General features: G+C 38.1%; 1 protein-coding gene across 2 annotated transcripts; it reads right to left on the reverse strand.

The window, feature by feature from the left end:
* Positions 1-3,320: 3,320 nt before the first annotated feature.
* On the reverse strand, positions 3,321-13,633 carry LOC147490026 (uncharacterized). 2 transcript variants are annotated; one of them, XM_086573311.1, is made up of 7 exons: positions 12,948-13,633; positions 12,254-12,453; positions 11,263-11,444; positions 10,691-11,178; positions 4,888-5,014; positions 4,701-4,778; positions 3,321-3,750 (listed from the first exon to the last, which is right to left on the reverse strand). In XM_086573311.1, exons 2-7 carry the CDS (start codon positions 12,450-12,452, stop codon positions 3,655-3,657), a joined length of 1,170 nt encoding a protein of 389 aa, XP_086429437.1. In that variant the 5' UTR covers position 12,453; positions 12,948-13,633; the 3' UTR covers positions 3,321-3,654. The 2 variants fall into 2 exon arrangements, with proteins under 2 accessions (XP_086429437.1, XP_086429436.1); XM_086573310.1 differs by lacking the exon at positions 12,948-13,633 and having other exon boundaries at positions 12,254-12,825.
* Positions 13,634-14,456: the final 823 nt, after the last annotated feature.

The following is a 14,456-nucleotide window of genomic DNA, read 5'->3' on the forward strand; positions in this document are numbered from 1 at the left end:
ATATCACAATTTTCTTTCCACATCACCGCAAGTCCACCTTTATGCCCTAGTGGCTGGCACAAAACAGTTCCCCTTAAATTTTAATATCTTCAAAACTTCTAACATCTTCTTATCCTGAGCCTTTGTTTCTGACAAACATATAATATCTGGGTCGACTTCTTTTGTTAGGTCCATTAGATTTTGAACTACCTTTGTTGAACCTAAACCTCAGCAATTCCAGGACATCATTGAGTTGGAGGTGATTGATTAAGGTCAACCACCGCAAACCCCTCCAGATCAGTACAGTTTCCTTCCATCATAGTATCATCTTCATGGGCCTTTTCTTCTTCCTGAACCTTTGTTTCCATAATCATGTGTCCCTCATACTCTATCTCAGTTATCCTTTCAACTCTATTGTTGTCCTCATTAACTATTAACTTCTTTGAGTTATCCTCAACTCCCAGAACCAATTCCTTGTTGCCATGCTGCAAAACCATCTCTGGAATTTCCGAGTTTCTTATTACAGGTAGGGATTCCATTTGCAGCTCACCTTGTTGTTGACTATTTGTCTGTATTCCATCTGCTTGTTGTGCTGCTACTGAGTCTTTTTTTTACCCAATTAAAAATCGCCGTGACTTGTGATTATTGCTCATTCCACCTTTAGAAGCCCGAGCATTCCGGACTTCTTGTGCTATTTGTATAGATTGAAGAGAGAGAAGCTCAGAATGTCTTTTCCGACTATAAGTATTTCTTCTTTCCAATTTTTCTTGTGACGTACTTCTGATCTTATCTCGGTTGTGTTAATCCATCTCTATACTGAATTTCCTCTTCTCTTTTCTAGGTAAAATTGCTGATGGGGGTGGGTTCTCACGTGAGGAGAAGGAAAAGGTGTTTGGGTCGATGTTTTAAGGTAGATGATAAGGTGGGGTAATGATGGGTTTATTCATCTGGATTAGGTTCGGTCCATTGAGGGCCATATCTGAATTGGGCATAGGGCGCAAAACTGTTGGGTTACTAAATATTAATTGGGGGGATGGTCCATTTGAGATGAGCGGGCCATTTGTTGAAACTGCTGCTAGACCTTCCAGATGGGCCTCTTTTAAAGTTGAGTCTTGGGGAGCACTTTTATCAAAATTGTCGCTATTCAGATGAGCTGGGTCATTTCTAGAAGGAATATGCTTTTCACTTACTATAACTGTGACAGGGACACTTGTCTGTAGATCCATAGCTCTGCTAACTTGCACTTGTACTACATTAACTTGCACTGGTTCCTTGTTAACCGGCATTGACTTGGGGGCATATTACTAATGTACACCTTGACCATGCATATGTTTCCACCAACCATGCTAACTTGCACTTCCTCAGAGTCCTCCATTGATGGTTTCCCAACTTTCTCTGTGATGCTATTGTTTGCTCTACCATGAAAAGCAATAAAAGCTCTTGAGGCATTGGAGAAATTAATAGGTACTACCTCCAATCCTTGATTATAGGCTGGATTCCTCTCCAACAGTCTACTATGGAGCTGACATATTTTCATATTATGACCGATAAGGCAATAAGGCCACAAAAGTAGCAGAATATAGGTAGTCTCTCATACTTGATCTTGATCTTAACTGGGTGTGGGTCTCCTGAATCCAGTTTAACTTGCTGAGATAGTTGCTTCTTGATGTTCATAACGATTTTAATGCGCACCACAGGAGCATGAAACTCTCTACAGCAATTGTCATCTGCTTTCTTAAAGAAACCTAGTGTGTTTCCAATAGTTTCTAGGTCTTCTTTGTTTTTCTGCCTTTCAAGAGGAAGGCCAGAAGCTTGTACCCAACATGGGACAAAATGAAATTTGACCTCTTCAATATTGAGATTCGGTACCCACTCATGGACCGAGAAAATATAGCCTTGCACATTCCATGGACCATTTTGTAGTACAAACTGAAGATCTATCTTATTGCTGAAAGAGATAGAGAAAATTCCATTGGAAATAGTTTTAATTTGAAAGTTACCTGTAGTTTCCCATTGCTTTTGTAGATTGATAGCAATGGTATTCAGTGGAATCCATCTTTTGCAGAAAAACTTAGCCATCACTATTGATTCCCAGTTTTTTCTTTTATCTCCAGATAAACTGTTTAGTTTCGCTTCCTTTGGTGCTAGGGAGAAAACCAACTTTTCTAGAAGTTCATCTTGAAGTTCTACAATGGCTTGTTTGGTTTTTGAGCTTTCACCTTTTTCCATAGTTCTAGATCTACACAGAGGTTTCTAGTTATGAAAAAAGTTATTTGTTTTGGGGTTGTTTTTTTTTTTTTTTTTATTTTTGGGGGAGAAGAGGTTTGATTTTTCATAAGGGTTTATGATTTTTGTGGTATTTTAGTGGTTATTGATAAGGGGTTACTCTGCATTCTTTTCTCCGTAGAGAGGAGGCTTCAATATCTAATTATCATAAAACTAGTTTTTGGGACCAAAAAGTGTTTTTTGGATGAAAAACTATTTTTTTTTAAATAGAGGGACCAAACTCATTTATTTTTTTAAAAAACATTTTTTCACTAATAAACACTTTTTAGCAATAAATAAATAGGATCCAAACACCCCCTAATCATTTTTCCAAGATACACCATCAATTCTGTTTATGCTGAGTTGCCAACTAACCCCACCAATGCACCATGAACATATCTATTCCAATTATTTTTCTTAACAAACTACGCACCATATTCTCAGCGTCATGTATAAAACCTTGTAAGTATATGCACAAGCAGACTCAGACAATAAGCTAGTAACACTCTAAAGGGGAAAGCAAAGCTTGAAGCTTCAGAGAAAGGAGAAATACACACGAAAGCCATTTTCAACAGTACATGATTAGGCAATTAGTTTAAAAGAAAATGGAAACAATAATGTATATCATTTTCCTGAAGAGAAAATTAAGCATGAACATACTGCCCGTAACTAGGATGTTTCCTATTCTCATGATCAACCGAAAAGACTAAAGTTCAGGCGTTTATAATCAACATTGAACTGACAAAACCACGATTTTTTTTCCTCTTCTCGACAAGAAATCATTAAATATATACCACGAACAGTAAGACAGGGAGATCCTAGACTCAATGTTTTAAAAAGTGTTTGAGGCGTACGCCTCGATGCGAGGAGTACCTAAAATTCCCCAGAAGAGTTGAGTAATGCGTATATGCTTAAGAAGCGTACGCTTAAGTGTGTGAGGCGCTCCCGAGGCGTTCCTGAGGCATACACCTCCACCGCACAAGCACAATTTCGCCTAGACCAACAATTTTCTCACAATTACACTCCCCACTCTGTTTCCTCTGTCCCCAAACAACAAATTAATATCTCACCCTGCATTTCCAAGAGAGAAAATCAAAATAAAACCATCTGAAGAGAAACCCATATTACAACACATGCTATTTGTTAAAAAACCTTAAATGAAAGCTCAGGGAGAAGCTTCATCACCACTGTCAACTTGTCACTCCCATAAACCTCCAAACAACATCATAAACAAGTCTCCCTTGAGCCTTACAACAATAGCTTCAATAATGGAAGCAGCTTCATTTAAGATTTTAAGCCACCTTCTTTAATACAATACACGTGTATCATTTCTAAACTGAAATCCCAATGACGAAAGCTTTACAAAAACTGAGACAGCGGAAGCTTTATAATACTTTAAATGAGTCTGGTTCAATGTGGGATACGACTCATTAAGGATTTTCGGAACTGAGATTCCAAGAATGCAACACGATCTCTGAACTGTTTAAGCTCTATTCGTGTATCGACCTGACATGCAAACTATATTAGTTCTAAATAGATTTAAGAAACATAGTTAAAATACTATAAACATTAACAGACACTCATATGTGAAAATAAGCACGAACATGGATTCCTTGCAAATTGATCATATAAGTTCACCAACACACTCCAACTGTAAGAATTGAATGCCAACAAATTTCATAGAAAGAAGAGAACAAAACATGTAAATGCATATACAAAACCAAAATGAAGTAAGAGTGTGGCAACTCAATTTCGATAGGCAAGAGTATTCACATCATCAGAATATACATAATAAGAGTTACTTCTATCGAGCCACCAAAAAAAAAGAGTTACTTCTATCTCAAAATTATAACAGTACAGATAAGGAAGCCAATATATAGAACTCTAAAATGAACGTTAGTAGAGCATACGGAACCGCAACAGGCAAGGAAAAGGACCAAGAAAATATGTAAATGGAACAAGGTCTAATAATTGAGCAAATTAAAATGTCAGATTGTAGAAGAACTGTCATATAAAACAGAAAAAGAAAGAACACGCTATTTACAATTGAACTCATTAACATTACTAAATAAGCCTCTTAGCTTTCTTATCACCGGTTATAAAATCAAGATCTATTCTATTACACTTAGGCAAGCTAGGATGGCGAAGTCAATGACAGATAGAAAGAGATGCAAGTCATCCGTGATCACGGTCCATGTAACGCACTACCACAAGAGCTACACATATTAGAAAAGAAGCAAAGCAGCGCTAGTCACGAGAAAGAAGATCAAGAGTGCAAAATTATATGCAATCGAAGACAATGATATAAAGTTTCTAAGGCTCTATAAAACACATATACCCAGTTCTATGATATGATAGATACATAGCTGAATGAGGTCTAGTTAAAAAAGTGAAGCTATACTTGTAACAATAAGCAAGATTATAAAGGTCGTAGTTAATGCGATGAGAAGAAATACCAGCTGCTTCTCCAATGCACAAGTCTTCCTATGCTGGTCCATAGAAAAAGCCTTTACCTCGTTCAGTTCTTGCATCAACTACAGAAAACAAAAGATACAAAAAATTGGTCACTCACAAAAAGCACAAGTATATAACTAAAATGGAAAAGACACTAAAACCATCAACAGAACTTACAAACTTAAGTACCTGATCTATTTCATATTGAGGGTCAAACAAGTAAGAGGATGCATCTTCGTAATTCTCAGATATTGAGTCGTCTGTCCCACAAGAAAATAAATCACCTTCTGTTTGTTCTTCAGAATCCTGATTTCCCCTGTTAAATGTAATTGCTTCAGCTTAAACTAAACACATTCCTCGAAACTTAACTATCTACTCTACATACTATAGTAGATTGAATATCAGATATGCTAGAGGAAATTGGAAACATCTTGGTACTTTTAATTTGTAACACTTTTCACTTTTGGCTATTCAATACAATTTACCTTCAGCAAAAAAAAACAATCTTAATACTTCTCATCATATCACGTTACAATATGTAGAGAAAAAAGATGTTTTCTCATTCTGGTGTAAAGGGCGTGACCCACGCTCATGACTTTGGTGACTTACAGGCTCTTCAGCGCGACCCACACTCAACTTTGCTTAGTAGAGTAGCGACCAGCCTACCCAACTTATTTCAAAGACGAATTTGCCATTTTTGGAAGTTTTACGAGGAAATAGTATAAATATAGGTTTTTTTAGAAACCTAACTTTTCAAAACAAAAACAAAGAAAGAGAGATTATAAGTGAGCAATTCTTTTGTGAGTTGAGTGTTCATTCTTTGTGAGTTAATTGAGAGACTTGTAATATGTTACTCGGGACATCTAGTAAAGCTTGGAACTCCTTAAGATGTGGACGTAGGCAATTCAAAGAACCGAACCATGATATATCTCGTCTTGTGGTTTGTTCTTCTTTTATATTAATTGTTTTACTTTAGATACTTGTTATTTGATATTGAGAAGTGTTGGAATTACTTTGGAGGGTGTTGAAGTCTTGTCTAGTAAGAAGAATCGATCCTTGTATAGGATTGATCTATTGTAGTGGGTAACGTTGTTTCTGCATTGTTATATTTACAACAATTGGTATCAGAGCGTAAGTTTACGACCTAGGAATTTGTGTAGATAAGGTGTTCGATTAAATTCCTGAATTAAAGTTTTTTTTTGGGTTATTGTGTGTAACTTAAAAAAATGGCACCCAAGATGTCAAATACTAAGTTTGAAGTAGATAAGTTTAATGGGAAGAATAATTTTTGGATTTGGAGAATCCAAGTAAGGGACATCCTCATCCAACAAGGTTTGCATAAGGCTTTAAAGGGAATTAAATCTAAGGCGGCGAGTATGAGTGATGATGATTAGGAAAAGTTCGATCTACAGGCTTGTTCATCAATCCGGTTGTGTCTTGCTAATAAGGTTATGTATAGTGTTATGGGAGAAGATACTACTGCCGGTATTTAGCTTAAGCTAGAGTCTATGTATATGACCAAGAGCATTACTAACAAGATGTACCTTAAGAAGCGTCTTTATCGGTACATAATGGTGGATGGTTCAACAATGCAAGAGCACGTTAGTGAGTTCCGTCGACGCCTAACGGATTATTTGAATGTTGGCATGAAGATGAATGATGGGGATCAAGCGGCATGTTTAATATTCTCTTTGCCAGAAAGCTATGAGCATCTAATGACTAACTTTATGAATAGAGAAGATGTAGATCTCGACAAAGTTCAAACTGCGTTTCTTTCTTATGAGTTGATGAAGAAGACACGAGTTGAGAATAGCATTGATGCAAGACATGGGTTAGTGGCAAGAGGAAATTCGTATGAACAGAATTCTACAAGTAATGAGAATTCTAGGTTCATGTCAAAGAAGCATTTAAAACATTTATAGTGCTACAATTGCAATGAAAAGAGACATTATGCAAGTAATTGTCCTCACCCGAAGAAAGAGAACAAGATAGATAATCAGAAGAAAGGTAAGGCAAAAATGAGGCAAGTTATGCTTCAGGCTCTGAAGGGGATGAGTTCAGTCTCTGTGTGTCCACACAAGACTATATGACCAAAAGGTGGATTCTTAATTTCGGATGTTCCAATCATATGTGCCTGAATAGAAAGTAGTTTACTTCTTATGAGAGCATTGATGGTGGTTCCATTTTGATGGGTAATGACGTTGTTTGTAAGACGGTAGGAATTGGAACTATACGGGTCAAGATGTATGATGGTATAGTGAGGACTTTAACCGATGTGAGACATGTTCCTAAGCTAAAGAAAAGTTTTATTTCTCTTGGTGCCTTGGATTCCAAAGGCCACAAGTTTGTGGGCGAAGGTGGAGTCTTAAATATTGTTAATGGATCTTTATTTGTTATGAAGGGTAAAAAACATGGAACCTTGTATACTCTGATAGGTAGTACGGTGATAGGTGATGTAGCAATGGGTGCATGTAGTAATGATTCTGAGTGCACTAAGATATGTCATATGCATTTAGGGCATATGAGTGAAAAGGGTTTGTCTGAGTTGTGCAAGCGAGGGTTCTTGAAGAATTTGAAGAAGCCAAGTATGGGGTTCTGTGACCATTGCGTTTATGGGAAGCAGTGCAGAGTCAAGTTCAAGTCAAGCAAGTATACAACAACAAGCATCCTTGACTACGTGCATACGGATGTTTGGGAACCCCCCAGGGTGGCTTCAAAGGGAGGTAACCGCTATTATGTCTCATTCATTGATGATCATACTCGCTATGTGTGGGTGTATATGATGAAATCGAAAGATGAAGTATTTGAGACATTTAAGAAGTGGAAGGCAAGGGTTGAGAATTGCACAGATAGGAAGGTAAAGATATTACGGTCTGACAATGGTATTGAGTATACTTATGGACCTTTTCAAGAGTTTTGTCTTGTAATGAGAAAATTGCCGCATTAATCGATTGAGTTAGGGCACGCACGCCACAAAGGCATAATGGAATGGCAGAGAGGATGAATAGAACCTTGCTTGAAAGAGCGAGATGTTTGTTGTCTAATGCCAGTCTAGGCAAAGAGTATTGGGCAGATGTAGTGTTCATGGCGTGTTACTGCATAATAGGTCACCAAGATTACAGACTATAGATTGCAAGACACCTTATGAGGTATGGTCAGGTAACCCAGCTGATTATAGTATTTTGCTAGTGTTTGGATCGACAGCTTACTACCATGTGAGGGAAAGCAAGCTAGATCCTAGAGCTAAGAAGGCCATATTCTTAGTTTCATAAAATAGGGTAAAAGGGATACAGATTGTGGTGTCTAGAAGACCACAAGTTCTGGTCGCCAGAGATGTTACCTTTGATGAGACTTCCGTGTTATCTTTCAAGTAAGAAGTAAAGTAGAAGGGGCGAATGGTGAGTCTATAGAAGTTCAAGCTACTGAGTTTGAGTTGTCTGATGCAGCAGATGACTGGTTAGATCATGATGAGGTACCAAATCATGCATGGAACCACACAGCAACAGTAAGAAGAGCAAGAGCATCCGCAACTTGTAGTGGCTGACCCTAGGCCAAAGAGACAAGTTAAAGAAGTGCACAAGTATGGGCACGACAAACCGGTGAAACACTATGGTCAGGTGGATTTAGTGGCATATGTATTGAATATCGAAGATGATGAGCCAGATAGCTTCAAAGAAGCTATTAGAGATGCTCATTATAGAAATTGGTAGGTAGCTATGCGAGCAGAGATGAAATCTCTTGATAAAAATCACACATGGGACCTAGTTTTATTGCCAAAGGGCAAAAGGACTATTGGCAGTAAATGGGTGTTCAGAAAGAAAGAGGTCATTCCTGAGTCCAACAGTACTGGGTACAAGGCAAGAGTGGTAGGAAAGGGTTTTTCACAGAAGAAAAGAGTCGACTACAATGAGGTATTTTCCACGGTGGTCAAACATACGTCCATTCACATGTTATTGAGTTTAGTTGCTCACTTCGACTTGGAGTTAGAGCAACTTGATGTGAAAACTGCTTTCTTGCATGGGGACTTGGAGGAAGAGATCTATATGAGACAACCTGAAGGGTTTGTCGTTGCTGAGAAAGAAGATCATGTATGCAAATTGAATCGGTCACTATACGGGTTAAAGCAATCGCCTAGGCAATGGTACAAGCGCTTTGACACGTTCATGATGCAACATGAGTACACCCGAAGTAAGTATGATTATTGTGTTTACTTTCGTAGGCTTTGTGGTAATGACTTCATCTATCTCCTACTTTATGTGGATGACATGCTTATCGCTTCCAAAAGCATGGTGTAGATAGACAAGTTGAAATCTCAACTTAGCTCTGAGTTTGAGATGAAAGACTTAGGTGGAGCCAAGAAGATACTAGGCATAGAGATTGACAGAGATAGGCAGAATCGACGGATAGTTGTATCTCAGAAGAAAGACCTTCAGAAAGTACTTTCGTGTTTTGGTATGGAGAGTGCAAAGTTGGTTTTTATGCCTTTGGCTGGGCATTTTAGGCTTTCAGCTAAGTTCTCTCCTAGTTCGGTGGAGGAACAAAAGCATATGACACATGTTCCTATATGCTAATATGGCGGTTTGATGTATGCTATGGTGTGTACTGCGCCCGGACATTTCCTGATGCGTTAGTGTTATAAGCAGGTATATGGCTAATCCTAGGAAGCAACATTGGGAGGCAGTGAAATGGGTATTAAGGTACTTGAAGGGTACCTTGGATGTGGGATTAGTTTATGGTGGAGGCACTTGTTATGTCAGTGGATATGTGGATTCAGATTATGCAGGTGATCTAGATAGACGACGATCGACTACTGGTTATGTGTTTATGATGCATGGTGCACTGGTTAGTTGGAGGTCTATGCTACATGCTACAGTTGCTCTATCTACTACTGAGGCAGAGTATATGGCAGTGGCAGAGGCAGTGAAAGAGGCATTATGGCTTCGAGGTCTTCTGGATGATATGAGTATTGAGAAGAATAATGTTGCTTTGCATTGTGATAGTCAGAGTGCTATTCATTTGGCGAAAAACCAGGTTCATCATGCTCGGACCAAGCATATTGATGTCCGTTATCACTTTATACGAGATGTCGTTGAGGATGGTGATGTAGCACTTGAGAAAGTGGACACCCATGACAATCCGGCCTGCTGATATGCTGACTATGGTTGTCACCAGAGTTAAGTTCCAACACTGTTTGGACTTGCTCCAAATCCTACATGCTTGATAGAGCCCTTTGTGGGCATAGCCCTTAGGGACGGATGGACTGCGAGTTTCTGGATGGATGTGTTCGGCTCGATTTTATGTGTTAAAACCTCACTGAGGTGGAGAATTGTAAAGAAAAAAAATGTTTTCTCATTCTGGTGTGAAGGGCGCGACCCACGCTCCATTTACACCTGGGCAAGGCGCGACCAGCGCTCATGACTTTGGTGACTTATTGGGCTCTTGGGTGCGATTTCGCTAAACTTTTGTTTCGGTCGAGGGGCGACCCGCTCCACCTTATTTCAGCACGAATTTGTCTTTTTTCGGAAGTTTTCTGAAATAATATAAATATAGGTTTTTTCTGTAGAAACCTAACTTTTCCAAAACAAAGAAAGAGAGAGATTATAAGTGAGCAATTCTTTGTGAGTTAAGTGTTCATTCTTTGTGAGTGAATTGAGAGACTTGTAATCTGTTACTCTAGACATCTAGTAAAGCTTGGAACTCGCAGTGTGGACGTAGGCAAATTTCCGAACCATGATATATCTTGTCTTGTGGTTTGTTCTTCTTTTATATTAATTGTTTTATTTTAGATACTTGTTAATTGATATTGAGAAGTGTTGGGATTACTTTGGAGGGTGTTGAAGTCTTGTCTAGTAAGAATGATCGATCCTTGTGTATGATTGATCTATTGTAGTAGGTAAGTTGTTTCCGCATTGTTATATTCACAACACAATAAATGGTTTCTTCCAATCTTAATTGCACAATCTGTAATCAATTCAGAGGTTTTTATACTTACCCAGATACCAAAGGTGCTATAGGAGAATGTTCGTCCTCGACATGTGGGTTGTCCGTCCAACAAGGCCCTTCCACTTCACCCCAACCAGAAACAACGTATGAAGTCCCTGCTTCCTCCCAACTAGTACTAGGCTTTGCATCAGAGCCATGAGTCTCTTCGAAGAGAGAAGCCCATGTCCGTGTCGTAGGAAGGGTAAATTCAGCTCCAACTGCAGATGCTTCGTTAAAGAACTCAGCAGAAGCACTGTCGTCTGAAGTTAACTTCAGTCTGTCTTCGTTTCTAGGAGCAGATCTTTGAAGAGGTTTTCTGATCGGTGCATTGTAGGGGCTAGTTGCAGAAGAAGACTCAAACAAGTAAAGGAGTTGAGCAGTTTGTCTGTGATCAAGTTCAAACCGAAAGCACAGCTCATCCATGTAGTTTTTCTCTAGGACCTTCTTGTACTGCTCCTCTGACAAGGACTTGCATTGCTTCCTGATACGAACACGGACCTGGGAAAATCAAACATCATGTGATCAGAATACAGTATATATAGAGATATCACTAAAGAAGGGAAAAGAAGTATGCGGCTATACTTGGGCAGGAAATTGAGTCTGGTTAGAACCGTTATTTGTCCATGCATGTGGGTTGATGTTTAATCGGCCATGACTAGTTGCCTCGTAAATGCCGTGTAATTTCCTACCATTGTAGTTGAATAGGAATATCGGCAACCCTGACTCAATATTTTTGATATACGAGAAATGCCGAATTGGTAAGCCTGCACAAAAGTTAATAGAGATTTAATGAAAGTTCAAACCAAAACCTAGTATAAGTTATTATAAATGAAAATAAATTAATATGAAAGTTAGATATGTTAACAAACTACAAAAAAAAAATTATTAATAGAAAAATCTAGGATTTTAAACAAACAAACTCATATCTGAAAATTCCAAAATCGCTATGCACCTGTGCTTTACTTAGGCACCACTAAAAGAGAGCTCTAAAGTGTATCTGACAATGTCATTCAGTGGATTATCGCATAATTGAAGAAAACGGTATGTGCGATATTATTGAGTGGAAGAAAGGCAACAACACATTCTTAAGAAAATCTGCCGCAGTGGTGCTGCATCTGTTAGTGAAGTCTAAATTTAAAAGATATGAATGTTCTCCTTATGCTTTCTTTCTCGATCAAGCGACAGCTCTCCAATAAAAAGTTATGGATTATGTCTAAAGCTGCAAATCAATCCGAATACCCCCTCATTTATTGATACCCTATGTGAAATAATGGAACATGTAAACATGTGTGGCTCTTCTCTGGGTCTCTGGAATCAAAGCAGCTTTTCCGGGTCAAATCTACTGTATTAACCAAGTCCAATCCCGTAAAATGTTAATAAGGGGGTGTGTGTGTCCTTATTAGTTATATAAGTTATCTGTTTTTTATTCTACGCATAATTGCATAAACAGAATTGAAGATCTACTAGAGAAGTAGTTCAAAAAATCCCAATTTTGGGGGTTGTAGGGTTGTAGCTACCAAATAACATGCTCTAAGTAATATGCAGTTAAAAACTGAAGTACTACTATACTAACCAAATAACAGGTTCCTTAGGCACTCGTCCATTGTCTCGTGTTTACAGCCAAATATTACGGCACCAAGCTGCTCTTTTGTATAATGATATGCAGGTGCGCTGTTATTAACACCAGGGGTATGTGGAATTCTGTCTCCCAAGGTGTGTGTTTCGTTCTTCTTTTTCTTTGAGTGTGTTTCTTTTCTCCGTCCACCTGCCATTCTGTTAAACCACAGATTCACCAAAGACATTAATCATTGATATAAGAAACCATGACTCCCATACAAATTGAAGCATAACAGTACACTTAGATGAGATACTCAGAGACAGACAAAAGAAAAACCTCGATCACATGTACTTGATTCGTTTACAGGTAGTATAATAGTACGTATAATACAAAGTCACAGACACTAGAATGCAAAATGCATCAAATGTTTAAAAGACAATCGTGTTAGATTAAGATATCAAGCATTTTCAAACCCTATAAAACTGCCTACTTTTTCTTCCCCCATATATAAACACCTGCACTCAAATTCTCGTTATTCGAACAAACACACGCACAGGAACACACACCAAATTTCATAATAATTCACATTCAATTTGCAACTTTGGATAACTATTAGCTAGGTCCATCTACATAAATGAGCTCAATTTTGTCTTCTTCATATATATATAGAGGCAGCAAGATGTAAAGAAAAGAGTAAAAGAGAATTTACTTTATGAAGAGATGACCGACGACACTGCTGAAACCTTAAATAAAACTCTCTACAAATAGGAAATCTAGTTCATTACACATATTCCAAACAGTCCATCAGCTCAAAAGAAAAAGAGTTGTTTGACAAGTTGAACTTAAGGCAAACGAAGTTGTAGAACTGGAAACGCATGAAACAAAAAGAAGAAGAAGAAGAAGAAGAAGAAGAAGAAGAAGGAAAATGAAGTTGGAAAAAAAATGATCTCAAGCTGAAAAAAAAAATCAAGGAAAAAAGAAGATGAAAAAAGAGAGTAAAGGACAATTTAGTTTTAAGACTTTGGATATTTTTGGTGTTGTACAAAAATGGAGAATTTCAGGGCCACGCGGTCTGCGCTGAAGGGTTGAAACACAGCAGTGTTTACCGGAAGTGGCAATGAGGAGCGCGAAAGTTGAAACTTGCTGTCCTATATAGTTTATCAGGTGGTACTGTATGTTGTGTAATCAAAAGGAGTAGGTATAGTTAGAAAAGATGAGACGTTGTTTTGGCCGTTGGTTGGATCCATTGGTGATTTTATTTTAGATTTCAGGTGTACGGATGGATAACGACCAACAGGTTGCTACTTTGCTATGTTGCTATTCGCCTTATCTTGCTTTAAATGTTCATTTTCTTTTCTTTTCTCCTTTACTCCTTTTATCCTTAACAGGTGATTTGAAAATTACCCTCTGGCATCAAAAGACACGGAAGAGATGGACCACTTACAAGTTACAAGATCTGCTCTGCTCTATTTATTTTGAGCTGCCCCATTAATGTATTTTTGTTCAAGGAATTACTATTATTATTTGCTAATTAAACTATTTCATTTTACATACTTAGACTAAAAAATCCCCACATAAGCAAACAATCTCCATGTAGGTATTTGTTTAATTAGTCCAAATTTGCTGGGGGTGAAACACATGTATTCAATAGATATGCAATGCCAAACTAACGTTGAGAAATAAACATGTAAATGAGCTGAGGAGAGTCATGTTGTATACTTGTATTACAGAGAGTACCAGCTAGGACATGATGGTTTTTTTCATCTTCATTTGATGATACATTCTTACCAGAATAAGAATCATTTGCAAATTATCTGGAATTGTATTCAATTTATCTAGTCTCACATGAAAATCATGAAAAGTCTCCCCCCCCCCAAACTTGGGACAAAACCTAAATTAGTAGTATTTGTTTAGGCCCACCTAGTACTTAAAAAAAGCAAAAAAATAAATAAAATAATAAAATAAAAATAAAAACCTACTACTACTACTATTTAGGCCCACCTAGGCATTAGGAGCTAGGAGGTTTGGTTTGCCCGGGTTAGGGGTGATAAAAGGGTCGGGCAGGGTTAGCCCGACTCTCAAACCATAAAAGCCCTCATGATTGAGGGCCGGGTCAGTCCGCCCCTATTTTGTATTGAGGGTCGGGTCGAGTAGGGTCAAATATGAAAACTAAAGCCATTAACCCGACTCTCGACCCTCATTTTGTAGGGCCAAATAA

The sequence above is a fragment of the Coptis chinensis genome, chromosome 7 (assembly GCF_015680905.1).
Source record: "Coptis chinensis isolate HL-2020 chromosome 7, ASM1568090v1, whole genome shotgun sequence".
Taxonomy (NCBI): domain Eukaryota; kingdom Viridiplantae; phylum Streptophyta; class Magnoliopsida; order Ranunculales; family Ranunculaceae; genus Coptis; species Coptis chinensis.